Genomic DNA, 27,913 nt, shown 5'->3' with positions numbered 1-27,913 from the left:
CACAGTAAGAGATACTATAGAATAGTATACAGTACTGTAATTTTAAATTAAATTAAATTAAATTAAATTTCATATAATTCAATTTAATCGTATAAGTATCATTAAATTGAGATGTTTTCACGAAATTATTTTACATTATTTTATGTAATACAAACATAACATCTTTAAATTTTCTGTTAGAAAAAATAAAAAGAAAATAAATATATCTCCACTTTTCTTCAACAACATGATAAATCATTTTTTTTCCTTGCGGCTACTAATTAAATAATTTACGTAATTTCCGTAATTACGTAATAAATATAACTTATATATATATTTTATGTTTAAAGTATTTGTCTAAAAGAATTTATAAAGCTGCAACAGATCGCTAAAGCATTAATTTTCTACGGCATCATGCTTTACGGGCTAATTTAGAATTCTGTTTGCATTTTCGTTACACAATAAGTTTTCAATTACTATACTACCTCTATTGATTTTTTCTGTTTGGAAGACTTCGACTTGTTTTATTCCATTTTATGACATTTCTTCATTGCCTTTGTAGTTCCTCTTACGTTTTGCTTGTTGGACAAAAACAACGTTTTCGATGACGATTTTATCGTTTCCGGAACGTTGTTAGATGACTCACCAACTTCCGGTTTCCCTTTATTCACTTTCATAGAAACAATTTTTAATCTTTTCGCTCCGTGTTTTACAATTGCTGTTTCTTCGGAAGACAACGCCATCTTGGAGAATTTGTTTGTCGCTATTAATTTTTTATTCGCATATTGAATATCTCTTATTTCTGAAGAATCGTTGATACATCCAAAACATGAACTTTTCAAGCGATTCTCTGAAGTTTTTAAAAATGACTTTACGATACTTTTTGGTCCGATTACAGGAATTTTCGAACTGCTCTCGATATCATTAACGCATTGATTTTTTAGCGGCCTACGAGTTACAGTTTGTCGAACTTTTTTATTGTTTTTTATTCTTTTTACTGCGGTATAAAGAGACGTAGTACGACGAATGATGCATGGTTTTTTTACGAAACTTGTTTCACTCTTCATCGAGTTCTTTAACCCAACAGAAGAGTTACTTATTTGAGATTCAATGTCTTTTAAATTATAAGAATCTGAGGGTATAATATTATTATCGTCCTGTGAATAAAAGCGCAAATAAGAAAATAAATACAATGTGAGAAACATTATATACTAAATAACTTGTGAGAGAGAGATTGATTTGTTCTTACTTTCCTACAATCTTTTGCCCCACCATTCCTGATTATATTAGAGTAAGGAAAGGCAGAATAGCATTTCTTGTACAATAATGGATTCAACAACAGTTCATTCAACATTTTCATTTGATTTATGGTTGCAAACCTAATTCACATAATAGTTTATGAACAAAATGTTTAATGTATTAGAAACATATAAATTGTATGACAATTAATACAGTACTGGGACTAAGGAGATTACTAGGAGTAAAATAAAAATAAAGTAAATAAATTATTGCTAAAAATACTGTAGATTTATTAAAACAATAGGACATGTATATGTATTCATGTGTGTGTACATATATGTGTAGAATAGGATACATTAAAAAACTTGTATATGTGAATTTATACATAACACTCCTTTTGATCAGTAACAACACTTACATTAAGTAATGAGAAACATGACAATAAGTAGTATATAAGTTCTCTTATGCTTGTTAAGCATGGTAGCTTGATTTATATATATATATAAATATGTACCACGATTCTTATATATATATATATATCATGCTATATATGAGAATATATACAATACATATATTTATCTTTAATAGTAATTTTATGTGACAGTACAACACACATTCATACTTGTTTTCATAACAGACACATGTATTTTGTATCTTTTCCTTTAAAAGCAAGGAAGTACATAAAACAATTAATTTTATAATTTTGTCATTTTAAATTGTATGAGCAATAAACAACAAATTTATTACAAAAGACATTTACAATTATTGTCATTCGTTTTATTAATTATGAGATACTAAATTCTAGTTTAAAAATCTGCACATCTTTTTTTAAAAAGACTCCATCAGCCGGAGATTTATAGTTGAATCATCTAAATCACTATGTTCTGCTTTTTTGCTAAAGAAATAGATATCATTAATCACACATGTGTGCATTTCTTACTACTACTCGCATCCACAAAATAATTCACAAGTGCATGTAGTATTAGTGTAAGTGCACTTATCTATTGTCACCAGAAGCATAGTGCGTCAAAAATTGTCTAAAGAAAATAAAAAGAGAATATATTTTTCTGTTAAAAATATAAGCATTAGCATCGAATACTTTATATTCCATCATTTGGTTCTAATATAAAAGAATAAAAAATAGTACAGTCTTAAAAATTTCATATACTAAACATTGCATTATAGAAACATCATTAAGCGGTAAAAACAATGTATATACAGAATATGTATTTGTTAATATAACGAACGCAACTTTAGAACTGTAAAAAATTGCATTTTGTACACACTTTGTAATTAAGTTATATAATAAATCTAAAAAAAGGATAGAAAAACAGTTTTTCCATAAACCTTTATATAAAAGTATACCAAATATTATTGTCATGCATACATCTGTATTAGATTGGAAGACCCATTAGTTCAACATAATAAAAATTTTACAAGATTTATATTAGTCGCATATTTAAAATATATTAAATACCTAATACATTACTTTCCTAAAATTTCTCATTTACAATATTGCAATATAAAATAAGGACAGAATTTTTCTACAATAAAAAGTTCATAATTTCGCACTATTGAATTAAGATAATATACAATTTATATGTATACAAAATCTCTCTCCCACATTTTTAACGAGTAACAGAATGTGCAGTTTATTTAGGCACTAATGTGTCTTGATATTAAAATGTATATGAAAGCATATCAAGTTAATGGTATTATGAATTAAGAGAGTACACACTGTCGTATATTAACAGCTGAAAATTCACTCTCATTATTTACATCAAAATTTACCTTATGTAGAGATTTGCCGTTTGGCGAGGAAACATTGTTCACATATGCTAATTTTAAATAAGACTTTACACCTCTTAAAGAACGATATTGGCTATTTGGCAGTCGACTGTTAGGATTATTATTTGTCAGGTCAAGAATTGAAGGACCTAATGCTGCTCCAACCTGTAAATATAGCCGGATGATTATTTGTCATCTAATTATTTACGAAAAGATTCTAAGTATATAATAGCGAAACATGTCACCGCTTCGAAAACTGCTGGAGTATACTTTGGTGGAACAAACATATGTGTTACGGTTTTGTTCACACCATCACGAATTCTTGAAGGTATTGAATTTACTAAACGTCCAGAATTATAGTTACACTCAAGAGTATAACTACGTATCAGTCCAGTGAGTTTATATACAGCCACTCGACCCGATCCTTCCCTTGACATACCGTCTCTCTTATCTCTAAAAATAAATTGTTTACATGAGATGTAAAAGTTAACATGCCATTGATCATAACAATAATAATAAGACGTACATAATATACATATTTCTTTCTGTAAAATTGCACGAAGTAAAATGAAAATTTGGATTGTTAATGGACATTAATTTTGGTAAAAGCATACACATTATTGTGTCCTCTGCGTTATCAAAGTAGTTGCCATACATGAAAACACCCTTTTTCGAAGCATGACCATGAAGATCAATATATAAATATAATCCAGAGTCTTCTTTGGGTAATTGTCCTATACCAATAGCTGTATAAGTCTTTTTATCAGACTTAAGTTCTACAGAATTATTACTTTCTTCTGCTTTATTACACACGCCTTCTCCTCCACCTTCACATAACGTGAATAAATAAATAAAAGAATTTTTCTGATCACGTTCAATAATTCAATTCTAAATATCGTACCCTGAGGTATGTCATCCAATTCTGTTTTTGGTGATGCACATTCCTGAAAAATTTCCGGTTGATCTTTACGCTTTTCGTCTAAAGACATAAGTGTTACCTATTGTTAAAACAGTTGGTTAATACTTAGTTTTTTTATATACGAATTAGTATGTGTTAATATTTGTATACACGGAAAATTGTACTTTTTTTACCTGCTGGAGTAATCTCGTCGTTGTATCGCGTACTATATTTGCAATTGCACAAGAGGAATCAATAACAGTTAATGTATTTTCGCCGTTTCCTATACACATATTTGAAATCTCGTCCTCTTTTGGCAGCTGATATGTATGATGATAATACCTTAACAATAGTTCCATTTTCGTTAATTTCTTCATCATAATATTGAAATATTAAAGCATCATTGCTATTTTACCTTATCAAATTTCTTGCAGCATATATTGTTGGATGATCTTTTAAAGAAGGATTGAGATAGACTCTATTGAGATTTATTCCTCTAGTATCCATTCGGTAATGACCTCTAACTACACCATCAGGATTGAGCATTGGTATCAATTTGAACACATAAAGGCGACGAAGATTAATTGCAATGTTATCATCGCGATTTACCAGAAAATTAAGGAAACCATTAAAAACAAAACTAGATGGTGTTTCTCCTGGATGGACTCTCGCACTAATAAAAATTACCTATATATATATACATAAGAATTTTAGTATAAAAATATTTCTTTTATATATCTGTAATTATAATTTTGTAACTTTTATATAGGGTTTCAAATAAACTATATACTTTTTTATTCCAAAATTTAAAAGGTCTTTCCTCAGTTTTTTCAGGAAACATATTATTCAGTCTATCTTCTCTCTCCGCTGATATGTTATGAAATGAGCTTATTGTTATTAGATCCATTCTCCGTCCCTCTAAAGATTTTATTGCACATTCTCTATGATAATAAACATCATCTGCACATGTTATACTTCTCTTTAATATTCTTGCTTCGACTCTTCTTAAATAATTTTGTAGATCGGTGTAAGAAAAAGGGTAAGTGAATGCAAAATATGTTATAGCTTTTGGATTTTCAGGAGCAAAATAAACAAATGACAATGTAAAATCACTTCCTTTTTGATCCAACTGAAATATTGTAAATTTATATAGGAGCTTGGAAAGATAAAGAAGAATTACTATATTTAGACTATTTAAAATTTACAGTGTAGGTAGGTTTATCACGGATCCTTTCCCAATGCAGATGACCAGGTACAACTTTAAAAACTGGACACATTCCTTGACTAAACATTTTAACTTGTTTATTCAAATTAATTATATTGAATTTTATATAAACTCCTGGAGTACTAGCTTTAACGCCGAAGTAAAACCATGTTCTGTTGTTATTTTGATATTGTGTTCCATGACAATCATGTTTTGTCCATAAGTTAAACTCATAATCTGTAGCATCTTCTGAATTAGAGCTTCTGCTTGATTTATTCTCTATTTCACATGCATCTAAAGATTAAACAATTAAACATGGAATTATCAATTATATGTTAATGCACATCATACATGAATATAGGTCACTGCAGAAGATGGTAGTTTACCCTTTTCAAAAGTCTCTGGCACTTTTACTAGTTCAACTTTTGCTAAATTGGCTGAATCAAAATTATTATAAAATGAGAAACCACCACACATAATAGAGTCACCTGGATTTGCCATGATGTGTCAAAAGGTTATAAGGTTGTCTGTAAAATACTCGCATGAAATGTTTTACTCATGCATAAAGAACATAATATTTTGAAAGGTGTAAACATTTCTAATTGTATTCTTACTTTCTCTGATATTAAATGCAATTTTCTTCATTCGTAGCATTACTTTCATATTAAAAAAGTCATGTTTGACAGTTATCTCGAAATCGTTATGATTTCCAGTTAAAGAAAGTCCGCCCTTTATATTACGAAACAATTAATATATTTTCAGAATCGAGATAAACACCTTTTTACATTTATTTTCGCTCAAAAGATATGTGATACGTTACATTCACGTAATATTTCCACCAATACCATTGTTGTACCTAATGCAAACATGTTTACGACTTCAATAGTTTTCCCATATCTCGAATTTAATAATTATGATAGAATGACGGATGTCACTAATTTTCAATTGTTTTAAACTCTTCTTGACGTATTCAGTAATATGTTAGTAAAGTTTTAATCTTTGTCCATTGAATCACACTCGAGATTAATATGGAAATTCGCTTGACTTTCCAAAATATTACCTTACCGTGGAAATCTATTTTTTCATTATACGTTATGTAACGTAACATTCTTTTTTAATTATTTTTTTCCTATTATATATACCTGAATTGAAAGAAACCTACCAAGGGCGTTTGAAATAACAAGACACAGATATCACAAAATGTACCGATCAACAATTATTTAATTCAAAAAGAAATAGTCACACTCTAGTATAATGAAATACTATTTGTAACAAAACTGTGCGAATCAGTGAATATATAGGTGGGCTTTCTATTAACAATTATTATTGTCAACATAATTTGGCACAGTACTCCGATTATTATGTACTTGTCTGGTCCTGTTAAATCATATGGCGCGAACAGAAATGGCCAATCAAATACTATCATCGAATAACTCGTATATAATTGTGTGGATGTCTTACATGATAACAAATATACTTTCTCATATTTAATTATGCATTTTTGATATCATATCACATATATCAATATCGATGGTGTACTTAATAATATTTAAAATTAAAAATTAAAAAAATCTAGATACGTGTTATCTAAATTATCGATAGGTACAGTTACCGATAGCTAGCGCACTCTATGTTGCGTATTATTGCAGTCTGCAGTGTGGATAAGAATTAACTCAACAAGGGTCGATTGCAAACATTTCAGTGCTTCATTCATTCTTACAACGCATCGAACGTGTGTTTAATCTACAAAATTTATGTTATCATTTTTATAATAAAAGATACGAAGCTAAATGGAAAAGGCGATTCTGACAGTTCGTTCATTCATGATTCTTGAGTGATTCTCCGAGTGTCTGTTTTGAGATATTAGTTTAATTAATAGTTTTCACCGATATTATTTCATTCCTAATACACGTTCCTACGTTATATACATTCGTAAAGAGTTTGTCGCATGTATTGTTTGGGAAAATCACGAATTTCCGTGTTATTGTCAACGTGTCGAAATCCTTAGTTGTGATACGACATTATAGTCGTATGTACAGATCTGGAAACTCCAGTAGTAGGAGTAACGCTTTTAGTATTCGGAGGTGTGCTTTACAAATCAGCCGCTAGCCATAGCGCTGGGATCGATTTATTAAACTTTTACATTTAACGCCATCTTCACCATACTTACCACTAAGGATAAAGAATGTAAATTAAACTACTTTTCATAACATAATTTAATTTATTTAAAGTAAATATACAGTATTTCATATAGTGCAGAAGAATTTTGTTTAAATAAACGTAGATTTACATAATAGAGAAGAGTTTTGTTGTACACGCGGCTGTGTTGTAGGTTTCAGACACAAGTCGCGCTGCACGACGAAGCCTAACAATTTGATTGAAGCGCCTTACTTGAGAAACATTTTCTAGCTCGTAAGAGTTTTTCCCTCTCTACTGAAGTTTCCAAAGCTGTGTTTCACTGTTGTATACTACTGTATACAATCATATACGTCAGCGTACAGATGATGCGTTCACTGTCAATGGTTTGGCCCAATAGCGTTGGATACACGTACGAGCCGGATGTAATTGTGATTGTACCCCATACCTATACGAAATCTCATGTCATAAGAGGCAGAAGCACGCTGTAGTGAGGCTCAGACTGTGATTCGCAGTAACTCAGAGCAATACGAAGTTAGCAAGTGACATTCTGATCGCTTTCCACTTTACGTTTAATCCTATTAACTTACGTGGCGGGTATTCGACGACAGAAACAACATGTGCGGTGAGTAGAACTATGCTTTCTATTTGACGTTTCTTTTTCTATCATAATTCGATCGACGGATCATTCGATCAAAATGTTTCCACGGTGAAAGTGTACATCTGCATAAGCCCGGTTGAAAAGTCTAGTTGACAGGTCATTTGAGTGCAGAGTAACGTTTCAGCCTGTGTAAACGCGCCACCGGCATGTTTCTTCTGCAATACTAGTTGACTCAACATCTGGCACATCTAATATTCGCGTTTGCTGATCGAAACTTCGCCGTGTCGGTCAAAGACGAAGGATGAGTATTTAAAAGATTGAATGTTTGCTCGTCGGTAAATCGAGGCTTGTTATTACGCTAATATCAAGCACACGATGTATTGGAGTAACAACGCGGGATCTTTCGCGCGTTTCGAATTTCCCATTCCCGGAATTAAAGAAAGCGATAAACGGAGCGTAGAATTTTGTTTCTAACCGTTTCGCTGCTTTCAAGCAAATTTTTACAAAATGAGAAGTTATCATTTTTCCATATTGACAACTAATTTCACATTATGCTAGGATTATAGTATTAATTGTACTTTTGATGTATGCATATTAACAAATTATTATGTCATTACATTTATTAAATTCACGACGAAAATTCACTGACTATTTTAACGAAAGACTTTTTAGAAATACTAGACGCGATCTATCGGATCTAATATTTGCACAACACATTAGTATATTTTTCATTGATCGTTAAAATCTATTGGATTTGCATGAGGGCTGATCACAAGGCCGCGGGTCGGTTCAAAATTTTTATTTCGATAAGAAGAAGTGTAAGATAACGTCATTAAATACAAATGTTGTACGAATATAGTTATAATACACTGAAATCTATGTGACACACAGTAATCGTTATCACACATGATAAAGTGATAGTCTAAAAAAGTCCGAAATAAAAGAGAACAGAGTATTATATATATATATATATATAAAATATGCAATAATATATAAAATATGGATGATTTTAGTATTTTAATATCAGCGAACAAATAGATGGATTTTGGTGGTTCCTGAGATAAACGTACCGGGAATTTGCAATGCATTGGCATTCACCTGCGCGAGGGGAAATTAACGGTTCATATTTTTCGTGACAGCCTTGGGTATATCAATGTTTAATTATCTTCCTTTTATAAATTTGCCTCAAGTAAATACGTAGCTATCACGGTAGCTGAGTAATTTAAAAGTACAAAGATTACAGAAATTGAGAAAAGAAAAAGAACAAATTGCTTAGAATTGTCCGAGGTTAAAAAGAAATAAGTTTTTTAAAAGATCTTCCTCCGCAGTTCCTTAAAAAAGGGTGTCATTTTTTGGAGTTTTTTGTTACTTCTTATCCTATTCATGAATATTTGATGTAATTGTTTACGTATGTTGATCGTAGCAATTTACCAGTAACGAGTTTTCTTTTTTTGATGGAAATGGTTATAACATTGGAATGTCTCCGAGTTTTAAGAGACGCCTTATCGTAAAGTCGCAGGTTCTACATTGTGACGCGACGAAAAATCATCGAAAGGCAGGACGCGATTACGAAAGATTTTTGCGTCACTCTTCTACCGTGTAATATGTTGTTTCTTTTTCTTTAATCGTTCACGTGTCACGGCGAAAGTTAGTCCCTTTCGGTAATCGAATCGAAGAAAAGAATTCAATACTCTCGTAACACTCCTTCTTCGTTAAAGGCTAACAATATCTATTCAATCATAAATTATCCGAAATTAATTGATTCATTGAGAGTCAATGTTGCATTTTACCCATTTCTTTTCGGCCGATTTACAATTTTACTGGACATACGACAAAGCCGTTGACTTTGTTGCAAATCAATATTCATGAGCGACGAATTAACAAATTTTCTAATTATAATATCACTGTCACATTGTCTATTGATAGAGTCGTGTCATTTTTTTTAATATTTTCAATTCTTTGTGCTATTATTAAAACAGTATTCGTATTTGAAAACGATATAGAGTCGATGAATATTTACACTCCAGCAGCGTGTCTTTAGCGTTTATAGGCTCGTCGAACGCTTCGTAGATCGAAGTAATTACAAAGCTTGGATTTAATTAAGCAAACAGCTCGACACACCGACAGAAACACGGCAGACGCTTTTTAACTTCGACTATAGCTTTTAGATAAATTTCTAGACCGATGTTGCCTTTGTCTAGCTTTAACAGGTTGTACGCTTCGTGGACAGTGCCAACCAATATTGTTCTCCAGGCACGAACGCGTTTCCCAGATACGCACCTCCATTTCCACTTTTCCTTCGAACGATCGAGCCACGATCGTGACTGGTCAACGACCTCACTGTTTACGTCTGACGCTTAATATACTGCAATCACTGAGAAAAATTAACATATTTTTTACCTGGATGCTTTGGTATAATTTAGTATAATATATAATGTCGACTACTCAACTTTCAACTTGATTGAAATGAATTTGATTTGGTTTCGAATTAAATAAAATTTACTATGAAACTGCTATAAAATTTCTAATAAACTTTTCCAATTGCTTTTTCAATCTACAGGTACTTGATCATTTTTTTTCAATTTATAAAAGGAATTTGATTTTGAATGAAATAAAATTTAATATAAAACTTAGGAAATCGTTGATACAACTTTCCCAACCTTCTTTTCGATGTATATTTATTGACTGATTATTTTCGTCAAATCCGTGAAAGCATTAGCGTCCTTTGGTAGTATAAAAATTTAGAGAGACAACTTGTGACGTAACTGAAACGAGATTTTATTCCTCTAAAATTATTCAATAGCCATCAGGAGATCTTTGCTAAGAGAATTGCAACATCGAGATTTTTCGAAAGGTTGACTCGTTTGGTAATTACATTTAGGAATTAACTTTCCTCGAATCGTTGTGTTAAGATTGCGAGAAATGGGAGGAGTGTCGAGAGAGTTATGGCAGAAGGAGAAAGACTCTTCTCGATTACGGAATTGCGAAATCTCCGGTCACAGATTACCATCAACCACTTTGTCGGAGACTCGTGTAGGCGCTGGAGTTTGAGTTGGAGTAATGGAGTATGAAATATTAATATTTTTAATATATAGAACTTGGTTTTGAATATCGTTGGCGATTTACTTGCAAATTACTGAACTAAGATTCGACGAAGACCTTTAATATTATTCTGTGAAAACCAACAAAATAATATTGCAGAATTTCACGCAAATCTTCAAATTAGATCATCCAGTTTTTCCAAAAATATTCTTCCAAACGAAACGAGTAGCAATAATACTCCGAGTTGCTTTCACATTGTTTCGCATAGAGTTTCCACGACATCGGTCTTTGAAAATTTGTTAAGACTGAATCTATGGATCGCAAAGTTTGCAAAATTTCATCTGGACCCTAAGATTACAAACCACTCCGTGAAGACTATCAAACTTTATCCTATTTATCGTAATCTTACAAAATTGCACAATCTTATTCAAACTTCCAAATTCCCACAATTCCTACAATTTCCAGAATCTGCAAATCTAATAACGTTCCCCTAAAAAAATGCTTTCTTTTCCAGAGAAATCCAACTAACTGAAACTAATGATCGCTATTTATTTCCTTCCTTTATAATCCTCGCGGTGATTACCAAATGCCTGTTTCAAAACTGCATTCCACCAAATTACGGAAGCATATAGATGCCGTATTACGTTCTAGCTGGTAATAAGACTGTCCATGGAGTGTTGCAACGAGACAACGTGACTCAGTGCGAGCCCGTAACTCACGCTTCTCAAAGTTCATTGAAAGTTTACCGGAATAAAGTGGTCCACGTTTGCATGGCGTGCCGTGTATCCTTATAACGCTGCGTTTCGTCGACACCCGTGGTCGTACAATAGAGTCTAATCGAATGTGGTTATCGATACTGACACCGGAGTGTCGACGTGCCCGCGACCAACGACGAGTGAAAGTTCCCTGGTCGCGAATCTGACGCTGGCGTGAGAGGGTGCAGCGTTTTACAGGACAGTTACACGTGACATTTAGACGTGGCCTCGTGTGTATGGCACAAACACGTATATGTACCTATATATATATATGTATGAACCTGGTATCATGTAGAGGAGAAATAGACTTGAAGAACGTAACGAAACGACCGATACTTCCATCGTGATCACAGTTTCTTAATTATTTAATATCACGATTAATTCGTAGGTGCAGAATTGATTGTGCATCGTAAGGCAACGCGAAGTAGTTACGTAAGACAATGTCTTAATCGCCTACATTTGCCGATTGAAGATTACCCGCATCGTCTGTTCAATGATCATTACCCCAGACTAATTAAGATTTCGTGGATTTTCTTAAGCGCAACTGACGAGTCTGACTGCCCGAATAAATCGTTCGTATTCTACTGGTAAGTTCACGCTGGCAGATGGTCGTCGACAGGAAACGTGCCGCAGCAAATCGCATCTATCGTTGCGCGGATTTGCAAGAAATTGCACGGATACTGATTGGTTGCGACACGTGTTCGCGGACAATTGTATATCAGCGTAGACTTAGCTTCAGCTAAGTCGTAGATTTTCCGGCATGCAAATAAACTTAGAATAGGGCTAAATTGAGGCGAGGGAAAGAGAATAAATATTCCGTCTTGCGGATGGAATAATTTGTGTGGGCAGTCGTGAATGTTTTGAAAATATTATTACATCCGATATAAGTATCTGAGAACCTTCCATTTGCTCCAAGACAAACGACTTAAGATCTTGCATCCTATGCTGCGTTTTTCTTAGCGAATACGTGGCTTTTTTCAAAGAACCATAATTTCCCTCACAATTAAACGGCAGGACGAACCTAATGTTTAATTCAGAGTGACTACTAGACGCAGCAGGATTTTCAAAACATTCGCGATTGTTCGCACAAATTATTCCGTTCATAAAACGGAATATTTGTTTTTTGTCTTTGCCTCAATTTAGTTCTATTCTAAGTTAATTTCCATGTCGTAGAAGCTACGACACTCGCAGTACGAACGATCTATTGGTACAGTCAGACTCGTCAGTCACGCTTAAGAAAATTCGAGAAATCTTCTTAATTGGTCGCTATTTAATGGACGAACCTGATAATCTTCAATTGGCAACATATTCACTAAGACTTTGCTATATTTTCTGCACGACAGAAAGCAATTGGCAAATGTAGGCATTGTGACATATAGGATAAGGTGAATTGCTTTAATTAACTACATCGCATTGCTCTACGATGCACAATCGATTCTACGCGTATGAATTAATCTGTAATTCCGATAAAAGTATCGGTCGTTTCATTCTTGTTATTTCATTTTTGAAATCTCTTTTTCCTTTTCACGATACGAGGCTGTAAAATAACAAATAAGAGAATGTCTAAATAAATTCGTTATTTGCGAACGTGTGGAACAATTTCTTAGTTACTTGAAAAATTTCTTAGTTGTACTGTTCGACGAAGCAAATACGATAACAAATTTACTCTTCATCAATTTTTCAAAAATTTCAAGGCTGTGACTTTTTTTCTAAAACAATCATATATCTTATTTATATATTCTTACACTACGTTAAACAACATATTCAACGATACATAAACATGTATAGTAACTACGTACTACTGTATACTATAACGGAGAAAAACGAATTAGAAAGATAAAAAATTATTAATTAATTGGTACGCTTCCCCAATGTCACAAGTATATGTACATTATCGATTAAAGATAGAAATACTTTCGTCGATTTGTGCAATTACAATATGCAAATTTGGTCAAATGATCGAATTTGCACAAACGAATGACGAACCATACTGATTAGAAACAATTTTCGTACATAGTAGTTTGACGATTACAAAGGTCAGCTTCGTAATTGCATATTGGTTTTCAAGCTGCAATTTATTCATAGAATTTTGTTTTAATCTGGCTTAATTTTTGGCATATTTCGAACGTGTATTTAACGTAAAGATGTAATAAACCTGCGTAAATCAAGGCCGAAGTTTTATTATAAAACGATCTCCGACGAAGAACCGATACTTACGTTTTCAAGACACGACTGTCCTGATTATCGATCATTAACATTCTACTAGAACCATAAACGCTTCTTTTTTATTACTCTTATATCTCACATAATGATAAAATTATTTCATCTATAGATCATCTATAGATGCGGCAGGGATTTTGGAAATCTACTGATAATTTTTAGCCACGTATAGGCATATTATCATAATCATAAAATACGATATGCACGATTGTTGGTCTCTAGTATGATAAAGTCAAAATTTATCCAGATAATTTAGGCTTTTTGTAGCGATAAAATGGAAACGCTTTTTAAATGGAAAGATTCGTAACTTTCAGCGAGCAACAGCGGTCAAGTTTCTTCTTATCCTCGAGTACTTTACGCAGGACTTGGCGAATCCTTTCTCCAGGCGACACCAGTTTACCTTTACCTTCCTCACGAAAATTCAAACGCGTGGCCTCGCCACAAGCCAGAACCTGATTTTTGTTTACGTCCACGGAATTCTAAGAGTAGAAATTTTGTTCGACTCACGACCAAAATAACCCGTTTACCCCCACAGGTAGGAATTCGTTTATGGTTCCCTCTTTCTACTTAGAATCTCGTTGGTTTCCCTTTCACCCGTTTATCCGCTATTTCATTCGATTCGCCTGGCGAACAAATTGCCTATAAATTGCCTTTTCGTTCGTCGTTTATTTCCCAGGCTTAAGTGCATCGGCATTATTTCGATGCTATGTTTCTCTTTATCTATAGATTTTCATCGCAAGATTGCAAACACTTTTCTACTTATCGATACTCTATAACCGTTGAAAAGGTGAAAAATTCGCACATTGCGAGATTATTCGAGGAGCAATAACACAGATCGATTTAACGAAATTGATCGAGCTTTAGTTCGAGGGATGTGTTTCTTCGTTTAATGAATTTTCATTACAGGAGATTGAAATCATCTTATCACTACAGATATTTATATAAATTGATAGTTTCGTTATTTGTTTCACTCTCTGAATATTATAATATAGACATACTTTGAACGGTTTCTATATCTTTGCATGTTACACGCATCTTAAACAATTTTCCATTTTTAAGTCTTCCACAGTTGCATGAACAAAACGTTTCGTTTGTCATTACAGACGATATTTGGGTAAATTCGGAAGTGGAATTCAAATAGAAATTTCCTCATATATTCTACGCGAAAAGATGCAAACCACTCGAGTTATATGATCGATGATTTGTCGAACAGATCTCTATGCAGATCGTCGAAACAAAATCAAACGACAATAAAATAGCTACGTTCCAATTGCGGTTGCAATTGAAGAAGTATCCTAGGAAAGAATCAGCTATATCATGTGTCGAGGGATTTCAGATGGCTCAAGGTCTATGGAAATCAAGAAGATTGAATTAAAATCGCTTCTATATACCGTTAGTACGACTACTAAGCGACCTTTCGTTGATTTCCTGGGCCATTCGAATCGTTTTGTGTCAGTAGGTCGGAGAAGATCGGCTATTCCGATTATTCGTTCATATTCCAGTCGCTCGATTTCCTTCGCGAACACGAGGCGCATTTCGATTAAGGAGTTTTCCAACTCACAGCAACCCAAAATCGTTTCAGGAAGGACGTGTACTACGCGTGAATGAGAAGATTTGTTAAAGTTATCGTCGTTATAAAATTTTATATCGGATAAGGTGTGTTGTAACACGTAACGTCTTTCATTGTACATCATTGTAAGTTAAACACAGAAAGGGAGAAAAGTGGTGAATACCTGGAAGTAAATACTCGAGAATAGAATCGAATGAGGCTAAACCTATAATGCTCATCGTTATCGATCTTTTATCAGAAGATTAAACGCAGCAAATGATTAAAAATCGGAATAACTTCCGTCCGGCGATTATTTTTCTTATCCTGACAGCAACAAGACATGATATGCCACACGATAGTGATATAAAAAAATGGACTTATAGGATGAAAAATGTAGAAGCAGTAATTACTTTCCGTCGTACATATTATCTTTGGAGTTTAGTGTAATTTTAAGTAAACTGCATGGCATGTTGTTTGGCGAAGGGGAAGGCCTCGCGAGATTAACAAGATCAAGCTTATCTCGATAAAAAATATTTTTTCGTTTCCACTATACCTTTCGCAAAGGCACTTCGTAATCTTCTTATTGTCATAACTTTTCCTTTCTATTCTTGGTTTTTTTATTGTACAAAGCTCCGCTAGGATGTTTCTATCAGGAAGTTCGCTTATCGACGATTGCAGAACGCAATCTAATCGTGACCGATCACTCGATCGTCTATTGTCAACTCTACGCAAAATCAAGTTACGTCTACTCGCCGATGTACTATACATACGCTCGCGATTGTTTCGCTTTTCGTAAGTTCCTCCACGGTGACAGTTACTCCGATCGGTGACTTTCTTTCTTACTTTACGTCGTTTCTGGTCGTTACTTCTCTCGCTGGTGATGGGCGGTAATTCAAATAATTATCCTTAATAATATTTTTCATCTTCTACATCCGTAACCTTTTAATCTTTCTTTTATTAAATATTCATTTTCTGCGAGGCTGACGCTGGCAACTCTGCTGCGAGTGAAATAAGACGTGTCAATGGGTGTTAAACATTCTTCGATATTTTCGCTATTTTACTCTGTGATCCTCCTATCGTGGCGTATATCTTTTATATCCGATTTGATCGAAGTATTATAGCAGAGTGTAGCTTTGGCATTATAAAGTGTATCTCGCGTTTCTCCTTTTATTTTCGATTGCCGTGATTCTCTGTATTACCTCGACGTGATGAAGATACCCAATTATCGATATTTTTATTGTTATCGTTAGGTTTTAAACATTGAACTATGTTGAATATGGTCGATTACGCTTGACAGAACTGTTTATTTTCAAAGGTGGAACGGGACGATCGTTAAATTAGCTACATGATGGCGAGGTGTAAGGTTCAGGACATTTACTACTTCTCGTAAACTTTATCACGGCCGCGATTTCCACAGGATTTCAACGTAGTTCGTTTCGCGATTATCGTTGTCGGAGGTCGTAAAGTCCGCGGCCATCGGTTTCTATCGATTCCAATAAAGAAAACTTGCTACAACAATCGATGTGGATCGATAAGAACAAAGTACCTGGAACAATTACTTTTTCGAATTTTTTTAATATAAACATAGACAATGTCTGCTCTCTTGTTCAAATATATTTTATCATATTAACGTGTTCCTTATTCTTTAATAAAACTTAATCGTTTCCACTAACGAACTAAAGAAAGATATAGCGATCGATTAATTCGGGTCTCACGCCAATCCTACATTTTCATCTATCAAGCCCAACGTGTCAATGAAATACATTGTTTTCTGTTATATTATTAGTAGGTAGATACGTATTATTAATAAAAATATTTACGAAATTCCTTTGAAAGTGGTTTAATCATATACGAAATAGTTGATTGGAACTGGTAAAACGTCGAATGCTGCTTAGACCGCAAAGGATTAATTTTTGCGCGTTTAGAAGAAACTACAAATTCCAACTACCATTACGTGAAATTGAACCGTGAAAAACGATTAACGCGTCGATCATGCCACGATGGCTTTCTAAATCGAGGACGACCGCGCCATTTCAAACACGATACATACTCTTAAATTCCCGCGCTAAGACAGCGCGCAACCGATAGGGTTGCACATGGAACGATCGAATCGCGGATCGTGTATCGCTTAATGTAACTCTATACAATGTTGTCACGATTATCTATTCGAGATAAAAATATAAATTAAAAGTTTTATCGAACTTTGATGAACTTGCAATACAGTCATCCAATTTTTCTAAGAAGAATACTTGCTATCGAAGTTGTTGGCAGACTAAAATTTCAAATTCTCCAAATTTTACGTGATACGACATACAGTTTGACATATAGAACAATAAAAAATGCTAAGTAGACGATTCAAGCGGCATTTAGAATGCCTCAGATACGAATATGGGACGTTGGGCTGCGAGTAGATAGTTTCTTGTTGCGAACTACTCGTTCGTATCGTTACATATATAAGATATATATGTTAATATACGTCTTTCGACGGCGGGATAAACGACCACGAGAACATCTACGTTTACGTCTTTTTTTGTTTCCGAGCTTCCCAGCGATTTGCGAGTATCGTGTTACGGTATCTGATTTCGGTCGTGTAGCTACCTGCACAAAATCTGATATCCTATATTTTCTAAACAACTGTATGTGCAATAATACCTAAAAAAGAAAAAAAAAACCAAAAACAATGTGTTCCAATGCCAGACCAGCGACACTTTGTCGTCGTTTATGATATGTAGGAATGTATATTCGTTGAGTATCTCGAATGGAAATAAACAAAATATCGTGCATTCATCGTGAAGAAAATTGAAACACGGTATGCGTCATACATGCGCGATAGTAGGCTCTGTAGAAAACGCATCGCACGCGTATGACGCGTGGTAGCGAAAGGATTAACCTAATCATCGCTATCTACTTCTTCTTATATAAATTTTACGTAATATCTTTGGAAATTTCACGTGACCTTACGATCCTGAATCAGCCCTTAAATACAATCCATCGTACAATTAGACATATGTCGTAACGTTACTACAACGTTACCGCGGTTATCAGTCAGAGAGAATCGACTGGCGTTATTCGATTCACGTGTTTCAGAAAAAGCACAGGATGCACGAACCAGAGAAATGGCGTTCTCTGGCATTGGAGAACTGAACGCGACGTTCTAACGACCATTTCATCCGGTCTCACGTATACGCGAGCTTTCCCTTTCACCTATAAGCGTGTATCTCGAATTATACCTGTTCCCACTTGCACGCCACTTCTCTGTGTGTACGTTTGTGTTCACGGGCGACGACTTTTTGCATTTTTGCAATGCCTCGCCAGGGACCTCGAACACGGACCTCTCTTGTATCGATACACGGGTGCTCCTTCGAGGCGGGGCATTCGGAATTTTGAGCCGATTCGAAAGTTTCTGATCGTATTGCTCGGATAACCGTATTATAAAGCGTTGAAAAAGCAGGAAAGAATGCGGCCTTTGTTATATTTGTTCTTTCCGTGATTAATTGGAAAATCTATTTCGAGTAGCTGAAGTAGAAAATGGTAGAAAGTAGAGTAGCCGATTGTTTCGTCCACGTTCTAATAATTTCAGATATAAGATCGATTGCCTATCTTGAATTATACGTCTGTAATTTTGGAAAAGAAAAAGAAACACTGTGGCGAAAATTTCTTGCGATTTGGCTACATTTCTATTTCGTTCCTACGAGTTACGACCATTGCGAGCGTGGGAGTTGGTATTTAACGAGAAACCTTACGAATTCCATCGACGTGATTTTCAGTTTGAACTATATTCAGAGTTCATTGAATATACACACGGTGGAGTACTGGTTTTTGACGAAGAAAGCGAACTGGTTAATAAATCGAATCGTTTCCGCGTTTTATCGCTGTGGTGACCTTCGAGCGGTGAACGCGTCGCGGGAAAATGCCGAGAGGTTTAGAAAAATGCTGTATCGTCGAATGTATCGTAGTTCTATCGTTCTCTTTCTCTTAGAGAATGGTAAGAGAACTAATGGAAAGGCTGATTAACCGTCTATTTAAAATGTTACGTAGTTGTTGAGTTATTCATTTCACTTACTAATCCCGAAGTCTAATAGTCTGGCAACATGATCGGAGGTATCGAAACGCTGATAGAAAGCTCAGCATTATATTATAATTGCAAGCATTGCAATCAAAAGCATTTAATTATAATCAGTAATTTTCTAATACATTGAACTTTTTTATCCCACATATGTGGAAGAATAAATGTTACGTATTTGCTTTTTGTACAGGAATCTTTGCGTATCTCAATTATTTGACGCCGAAGAGCAGGAAGGAGATCCTCGAGTTGCTGGTTGGTGGATTAAAGAGGCTGGAATATCGAGGGTATGATTCGGCAGGTATGGATGAATCATCGATCGTATTGCCGAAAATCTCTTCTTGTAAAAGCGATATTTTATCGAGAAAAAAATGTCAAGAGGCCTAATTTCAAATTCGCCGTAAACTTTCTGTTTCTGGGAATAGAAAGCTACTAAAAATTCCAGTAAAGAAACTCTGTCTCGATACGTGTTTTATTTGCTTTCAGGTGTCGCCCTTGATAGCGCCGATGGCAAGGATATCTCGATTATTAAAAAGCAGGGAAAGGTCAAGGCGCTCGAGGAAGAGATCTTTTATCGTAAGTATATACGATACTACTTTACACGTTTCACTTACATTGTAATGACATAGCTTAACATAATGGATGACAAAAATTTGTTGAGGTAAGTATAACGATGAAATTATTTCGAATAAGATCAGTTTTTAAAATTCATTATTTTTCTACAGGTACCAATATCGACTTCGAGTCGAAGGTTTGCAGCCACGTGGGTATCGCACATACTCGTTGGGCGACTCATGGTGTCCCATCTGAAGTAAACTCGCATCCTCAAAGATCCGATATCGAACATGCTTTCGTTGTGGTGCATAATGGTATAAATATTATCTGATACTTGCAATTAATGGTTATCAGTGAACTGCGGAAATTTCCACATGTTTATGAGAAATTGAAAATTGTATTATTCCATATAATATCTATAAGTTGAAGCAGATTGCTACTTATTGTAGATTTTATTTCTTTCGCAGTTGTACTTATAACATACTATTACTTGTAGAATTATAATTTGGACGAACGTTTATTATCTAAGTCTAATTATATGAGAAATTGTTCCTGTTTTATTCCAAAGTCACGTTCTTTCTAAAGGTATCGTGACAAATTACAAGGAAGTGAAGACGTTGCTTCACCAAAGAGGCTACAGCTTCGAGAGTGAAACCGACACGGAAGTAATCGCTAAGCTTATCCACCACCTCTGGGTACAACATCCGGGTTACTCGTTCCGTGAGCTAGTCGAGCAAGTTGTTCAACAATTGGTAGGTATTCTCGACGACAGCTGACGCACAGTCTGCGAATGAAGATTGTTTGAACAACTGTAAATTTTATCGCTTTGTATTAGCTGTAATAATGTCATTATCGGCAATAATATTAATGATAATTTTCGCGATAAGATAGGGAAACAATTTGATATTTTTAAAATTTTCAAGTAACACGCGTATTATGTATTTACATAATTAAGAGGAGCAAAAATTGAAATTGTAGGAAGGTGCGTTTGCACTGTGCTTCAAGAGCAAATATTTCCCCGGTGAATGTGTGGCGACGAGAAGAGGATCACCGTTGCTCGTGGGTATTAAGACAAAAACGAGATTGGCCACCGATCACGTGCCCATCCTGTACGGAAAAGGTAAGCCGACGAACGTGAACGGACACAAAGATTGACACGCGTCTTAATTGAGGTATTAGCGTGTTAAGCGGAGAAAGGTATACAGAGATTTGGTAAATCTTAGAAGAGATCACAAGGCTATTTTTGGTCGCTCGGGCGCCGAGAACTACTCGATTTAAAGTGCTGTCGATAGCGTTGGTATGAGCGGTGGAAATATATACGTTGTTGATAGATATGCTTGTTGATTTATCATTTCCAAGGAGAAGGCGAAGCAGAGTTTTCCTTTAATTATTAGATGATAATCTACCTTTCTTTCTCCTGGCAAGGAGATTGCTATATGGTTATAATAATTGCGCTGAAAATATTCTCAAAGTAATAAAATAAAGCTCTCTATAGTCTTTTTACGTGTCAAGTGTACGGACTAAAACCTAAGGTATATTAATAGCATGTATCTTCAATCTATAGCTTGTCTACTTTTTAAAGTAATTAACGCGTATTTCAAAGGAACATACTAAGACGCATCATTACATCGTCATCCTTTTCCTATGTTTCTCTTCAATGTTTTCAATAATGTAGTGCTCTATTGAAGTAGATTTATGTCGGACAAAGAGTGTTGTTCAATAACAATGATTAACATACAAGTGATACTAACGCCAGAGTATCTTGTTTACGCTGAAAATATCTTCTAAGAAGTATTTAACACGGCGTTGGATATTTGATTTAGTTTGGTAGCTGCTTGCAACCGAGCAATCAATGTTTTAATTCTGAATAGTACTGTAAATCGTCGATTATCCGAATTAATAGATAGATTTACTCTGATTATCAAATTTTCGCTCTTTCTGTATGTTCATTGCATAAAAGAGTCCATAGAAATCATAACGTGAAAAGTGTGTTTCTCTAAAATAAGTATTTTGATGGTATACATAGTATATGTATTAAATTATTACGATATCGGTGTAAATATAACTGTAAAGTTAATACCTTTTAATGTGATCGTTGTGTATAATAATTGTTTACATTATATTACTGCAATATGTTAGGATAAGTTCTGTAGAATTTCAAATACGTGAAGTATTTTGTATTTTTGTAACCAATAAATTTTCGGATAATCGGCGTTTCATTATATTTAATATTTTGTTACATTTAAGCATGTTTAGATAGCATGTTGTTTTGTTAAATAGTGTTGTTAATATTTGTTTATTAAAGTTATATTTGTTATTTGTTTCCTTGAATATCGATGAGACAGTCATCTGCATGTATACTTTCTCGGTGATGAAGTTTTACATAGATACTATATGATGTTTCTTTTGCATGAACACCAATGGTTATGTTCTTCAACTTTTCGTCTCAACAGATGAATCTCCATGCGTAAACAAAGGTATATACACTACTCTACACTACTCTACACTTATCTTATTTCACTCTCAACTTCGGACCTTTTATTCTATTTCAATCTAACAGTCCTTTAAGTATATCTTATTGTCTCAAATATAATTAACAATTTTAAATGATCTCGCAAAAGGTCCATTGTTTGAGAAATGCATGCAAACTAATTTTGCTTTTTATTTCTCATATTTGTTTTATAAATTTTCTCGCGACATTATTTTACATGCTATGATTCTTATAAATTGAATTTACTTTTTAATAAAGAATCCTTTACAAACGATATTTCGTTCTTTCTTCCTAACAAAAGTAATATACATTGGCTTTTTCTTATTCGCTCAATTATATTTGTACACAATATTACTCGACTACAGAGAAACACCATGAAACATCTGTACCGTATTAATCATTCTTTGAATTGCTTTGAAGCATAGCGAACCAACAAGATAATATGGTCAAATTCATTCAAATCAAATTTATTTTCATTTCAAATATCTACTCGACAGAAGCTTATGCATTCGTAGCTTTGTGATTATACATACATGTTCGATTCCGTAGAAAAGTTTGGGAAAAGATGTCCAATGCATTGCTTCAAACACTTTTTAGTAGAACTTATTAAAAAAAAAAAGAAACAAAAGAAAATATTATATTTTGAACATCTTCTCCTAAATTTCCTAGAAAAGCTAGATTTCGTAAACGAATCAATCATGGAACCAATATATTCAGCGCGTGCATCATGTTTTCTTATTTTTTTCCACGTTCGTCACTATATTTTGTATTGCTATTGTTACTGCATTACTTGTTTGCTAATTGTTTTGTTTTCTTTTTCGTCACCCCCGCATCCAAATTTGAGCAGAAGGTGAAGCGCCCACTCAAGGTAATACTTTTACAGTCATATATATGTCTCTTTCTCCTTCTGCTTGCCGTTAATTCATCCACATCCACGCTTCAGAAAAAAAAAAGAAAAAAAGACAAAAATTACGCTACGTGTTTGACAAGCACGAAACCGCCTGGGATCGAATCGCAACACGCTTGTATGCTGTGGAATTTAAAGAAACGGCACATGCCTCACTTCGCTTTTCAGTACGTATAAGCAGAATGCGCATTTCTTTCAGTACATGGAAACACAGCAGTTGCAGACAGGGTAGAATATATAATACAGTATATCTAACACAGCCCAAACAAATCTTCTTTTTCTTCTTCCTGTAAAATTGTTTATTAAACAGGTGATTTTTCTCCTCTAAGGATATCCTTTAATTAAACTGTTTATCGAATCCATCGTCATGCGGGAGTTGTTTAATGCCAGTCGTCATATTTTAATACGGTTGCGTTGTATACACGTTAACAATTGTACTTTTCCAATCGCTTTATTATTACAATCGTCATGGTCATGTTATAAGTTAAGCCACTCTTGTTATCGTCGTTCCACGAACGTATACATATTTGCTCAGTGTCGTCCGTTGATTAGAGGTATACAGGAATAATTAATGGCGTTGTTGTTAACAGGGATTGATTTATACGTATTACTTATCATCTTTCCGGCTAACTTGGTGTGGGGCTTGTAAAGACAGGAAAATGGCACGGGGCAACTATAATCACTGATATTTCTTAACCTTCTTTTAATCGTTCTGATTGCGTCGTGCTATTTTTGGTATATCAGCCACGCGTCTTATTCAAGTTTTGTATATAAATGTGTAATTCTAATTTTAAGTTGAGGTTCATTCAACTCGAATTCCGTATGATACCATTAGTCAGGCTAATCAAAGATGACGTGTATCATATTGGATTCGTGAATATATAAGATGTATATATAGTAAGAATAACGGATAATTATCTATTAATATGTTTCAATGGCGAAAAAATATTAATTTGTACCTTTGGACAGATCATCGTCCACATGGTCGTACTGAACTTCCGGTTATACCACGCAGTGAAAGTACTTCTAAATTTCAACCCTTGGAGGACAAAGAAGTCGAATATTTCTTCGCATCTGACGCCAGTGCTGTGATCGAACATACAAATCGTGTTATATTTTTGGAGGTGAACATTTTATCCTATTATTTACTTACTAATTAATATATATTTTATAACTCAATGGTTTCAACTTCCTGCGATATTAGGATGATGACGTAGCCGCAGTGAAAGAGGGTGCTCTCAGTATCCATCGACTCCGTCGATGTATGGACGATCCCCATGCAAGAGAAATTACTACCTTAAAGATGGAAATCCAGGAGATCATGAAGGGTAACTATGAATATTTCATGCAGAAGGAAATTTTTGAGCAACCTGAATCGGTGGTGAACACCATGAGAGGACGTCTGAACTTCAGAGATAACTCCGTTACGTTGGGAGGCATCAAGGTAAATTCTCAGCAATTTAAGCTTACTGTAGTTTCTCGTTGATAGTCGATATTGATCTAACGAGTCCTGTACTAGGATTACATTCCCGAGATTAAGAGGTGTAGACGTCTTATGCTCATTGGTTGTGGAACAAGCTACCATTCTGCTATTGCTACCAGACAACTTTTGGAAGAATTAACTGAACTACCAGTTATGGTCGAATTGGCTTCTGATTTCTTAGACAGGAATACGCCAGTGTTTAGAGATGACGTTTGTTTCTTTATCTCACAGTCTGGTAAGATATAATTAATTTTTTATTGATCTATGTATATGAAATGTCATTCACTAATTATTGCTTGCTTCGTAGGTGAAACAGCAGACACATTAATGGCTTTGCGTTATTGCAAAGGACGCGGAGCTCTGATTGTTGGTATTACCAATACGGTAGGCAGTAGTATCTGTCGTGAATCACACTGTGGTGTTCATATAAACGCAGGCCCTGAGATTGGTGTTGCTAGTACCAAGGCATACACTTCCCAGTTCATTTCTCTTGTAATGTTTGCTTTAGTTATGAGTGAAGACAGAATCTCCCTTGGTAGTAGGCGTCAAGAGGTATTATTAATTTCTTAATCAACTCCATTATACATTTTAAACAATATGTTGCAATATTTAAACCTGTTTATGCAATAGATTATCGAAGGATTAAAAAATTTGGATAATCTCATTCGTCAAGTTCTCCAACTTGATGAAAAGGTTAAAGAATTAGCCAAATCTTTGTTCCAACATAAATCTTTGCTGATCATGGGTAGAGGATACAACTTTGCTACGTGTATGGAGGGAGCTTTGGTACGTTGTCTATGCTTTAAATATTATATCTTTTAAGTTATTTCTTAATTCTTTTTGTTATATTTATTCTATTTGAATAAATTTATTTCTCTCCTGTTTATAGAAAGTTAAAGAACTGACATATATGCATAGCGAAGGTATCATGGCAGGTGAATTGAAACATGGTCCACTAGCGCTCGTTGATGATTCAATGCCTGTGATAATGATCGTCATGAGGGATCCAGTTTATGTGGTAAGTAGAACTCGTAAACTTTCTCTTTCCTTACGATTACCTAACGTACAAAATTCCGAACGTAATATTTCACAATTACTTTTCAGAAATGCATAAACGCCTTACAACAGGTTACGGCTAGAGATGGAAAACCGATCCTTATCTGTGAGGAAGGCGATGAAGAAACGAAAATGTTCGCTGATAGAATTCTCGAAGTACCCAAAACAGTGGATTGTCTCCAAGCAATCCTTGCAGTCATTCCACTACAATTGCTATCTTTCCACATCGCGGTTCTTCGCGGATGTAACGTCGATTGTCCGAGAAATTTAGCGAAATCGGTTACGGTCGAATAAACATCAACCTACATTCATTAAAGATTTATTAAAACGCAGCATACCATGCTTGGTTGTTAACTTCAAATTTCAGCAACTTATTGCGAAAATATCGTTATTATAACTGCGTTTATCCATTACGAAAGATAGGAAGAAGACAGACAGAACGATTTTTGAAACACGCCGTGATATTCTCGTGATAACATGAAAATGGTCATCGACTATATTTAATACGTTTCTAAGTACTTAGTAATTATAGCTTCGTATTAGAATATGAGCAAAATAGACTTAGCAAGTATTTAGGTTAGCTATTTGGACCATCGTTAGTCTTTATACATAACCTTACGATAGAAGACGAGTACTTTAAAAAAGAAAGAAACTCAACGAAAACGTTCCTTACGTGGGATAACATTAATTGAATTCCCAGTGACCCAAATGCATTTAACGGTTGTGTATTCATATCAATCGGTAAAATACGAAAGAAAGAGTGTAACGCTTTTCAGATCATAAGTCAATTGTGATTCTATCTCCTTATAATCAAGTTGAATAAGACTGCGGTAGAAAAAAAGAGAAATTGTTACTGTATCGCGAACTTGTGCTCTATGACGTTTACATGTGGTTACTCTGAAAAGTGTTTGTATGCGTGTGTATGTGGCTGTGTGTACCTCATAAATCTCAATGTAAATGAAAAAAGCAACCATAATGTATTGAGAGAATTAGATAATTGACGAAAACGAATAATTTATGGATACGATGATCGTCACGATATTCACTTTATAGTGTTTGTCGTATACTTTGAGAAATTTATATTTTGTACAGTATTTAAGAGAGGAACAAATATGAAATTTGATATCTTACCTTCCACTTTTGTTATGGAAGATACATTAACAACTTATACGTGAATTTTATTACCAATGTGATACATTCATGTTCAAGTTAAAAAGAAATTGTTGTACAAAGTTGACTTTACTACAGAACAATTTTTCGGTTCTATACAGTAAAAAATCCTCGTCTTATCTCTTAGCTGTAGAAAGTTTATTCGACCCAAATATAATCATGGAATAAATGCAAATATTATATGAATTACTTGAGGTGTTGGAAAGGAAAACACGATCGTTTATAGTTTTGCCTATAAAGATATGTAATAACTTCTGCAATATATCGAGCGATAAATAAACTCTAAGGAAATATAAATAATAAATAAATAAATATATACACACACACACACACATATATATATATATATATATATATATATATATATATATGTTATTCATATTAAGTTACTATAATATATGTTGGACAAAAGAAAATGCACATTTAACAAATATATAATTTTTTTTAAACACGTCAATGGCCATAATTGAAATATAAATGTATCTAATAAATTGTTAAAGACAAATATACAAATATTTAGTAGAACATTTTATATTTATATCAACATATAATTGTGCGTGTAATATATATATATACAATATTATGTTACGGTTTTAATATGTTTTGGTTAAAATCGAAAGACAAAACTAATATTCGTAAACCATGTACAAGCTCGGTTGTCTTTTAATTTCTCGAGATCTATGCTCGGTGTATCGTTCTAATTGGACGTGCGCCAAAAAGCCGATCGAAGTGATACCAAAGCTCCGGTTCGGACGGCGTATGCGCCAGTAGTAAATC

General features: G+C 34.1%; 2 protein-coding genes across 9 annotated transcripts; one reads left to right on the top strand and one right to left on the bottom strand.

Annotated features, from left to right (window-relative positions):
• Nucleotides 1-490: 490 nt before the first annotated feature.
• On the bottom strand, nt 491-6,497 carry LOC100647726 (cytosolic carboxypeptidase-like protein 5). Of its 5 annotated transcripts, none has more exons than XM_012308047.3 (12): nt 6,271-6,497; nt 5,723-5,964; nt 5,495-5,635; nt 5,110-5,402; nt 4,695-5,033; nt 4,320-4,591; nt 4,099-4,246; nt 3,908-4,004; nt 3,533-3,833; nt 3,252-3,459; nt 3,010-3,171; nt 491-1,136 (listed from the first exon to the last, which is right to left on the bottom strand). In XM_012308047.3, exons 3-12 carry the CDS (start codon nt 5,607-5,609, stop codon nt 504-506), a joined length of 2,568 nt encoding a protein of 855 aa, XP_012163437.2. In that variant the 5' UTR covers nt 5,610-5,635; nt 5,723-5,964; nt 6,271-6,497; the 3' UTR covers nt 491-503. The 5 variants fall into 5 exon arrangements, with proteins under 5 accessions (XP_012163437.2, XP_012163440.2, XP_012163442.2 ...); XM_012308050.3 differs by having other exon boundaries at nt 5,723-5,837; XM_012308052.3 differs by lacking the exon at nt 6,271-6,497 and having other exon boundaries at nt 3,908-3,950; nt 5,723-6,243.
• A 256-nt stretch (nt 6,498-6,753) lies between these two features.
• On the top strand, nt 6,754-27,325 carry LOC100648432 (glutamine--fructose-6-phosphate aminotransferase [isomerizing] 2). 4 transcript variants are annotated; one of them, XM_048404892.1, is made up of 16 exons: nt 6,754-7,295; nt 7,441-7,869; nt 19,668-19,775; nt 19,961-20,050; nt 20,200-20,343; nt 20,615-20,781; nt 21,008-21,149; nt 22,483-22,506; nt 23,368-23,388; nt 24,397-24,551; nt 24,632-24,871; nt 24,947-25,145; nt 25,218-25,462; nt 25,541-25,696; nt 25,800-25,928; nt 26,015-27,325. In XM_048404892.1, the coding sequence occupies exons 2-16, from the start codon at nt 7,863-7,865 to the stop codon at nt 26,258-26,260; spliced, it is 2,073 nt and encodes a 690-aa protein (XP_048260849.1). In that variant the 5' UTR covers nt 6,754-7,295; nt 7,441-7,862; the 3' UTR covers nt 26,261-27,325. The 4 variants fall into 4 exon arrangements, with proteins under 4 accessions (XP_048260849.1, XP_048260850.1, XP_048260851.1 ...); XM_048404893.1 differs by lacking the exon at nt 23,368-23,388; XM_048404894.1 differs by lacking the exons at nt 22,483-22,506; nt 23,368-23,388 and having other exon boundaries at nt 6,755-7,295.
• Nucleotides 27,326-27,913: the final 588 nt, after the last annotated feature.

Source organism: Bombus terrestris, chromosome 4, assembly GCF_910591885.1.
Source record: "Bombus terrestris chromosome 4, iyBomTerr1.2, whole genome shotgun sequence".
NCBI classification, from domain to species: Eukaryota; Metazoa; Arthropoda; class Insecta; order Hymenoptera; family Apidae; genus Bombus; species Bombus terrestris.
Note: the sequence above shows the minus strand (reverse complement) of the source record. Positions and strands in the feature narration are given on the sequence as shown.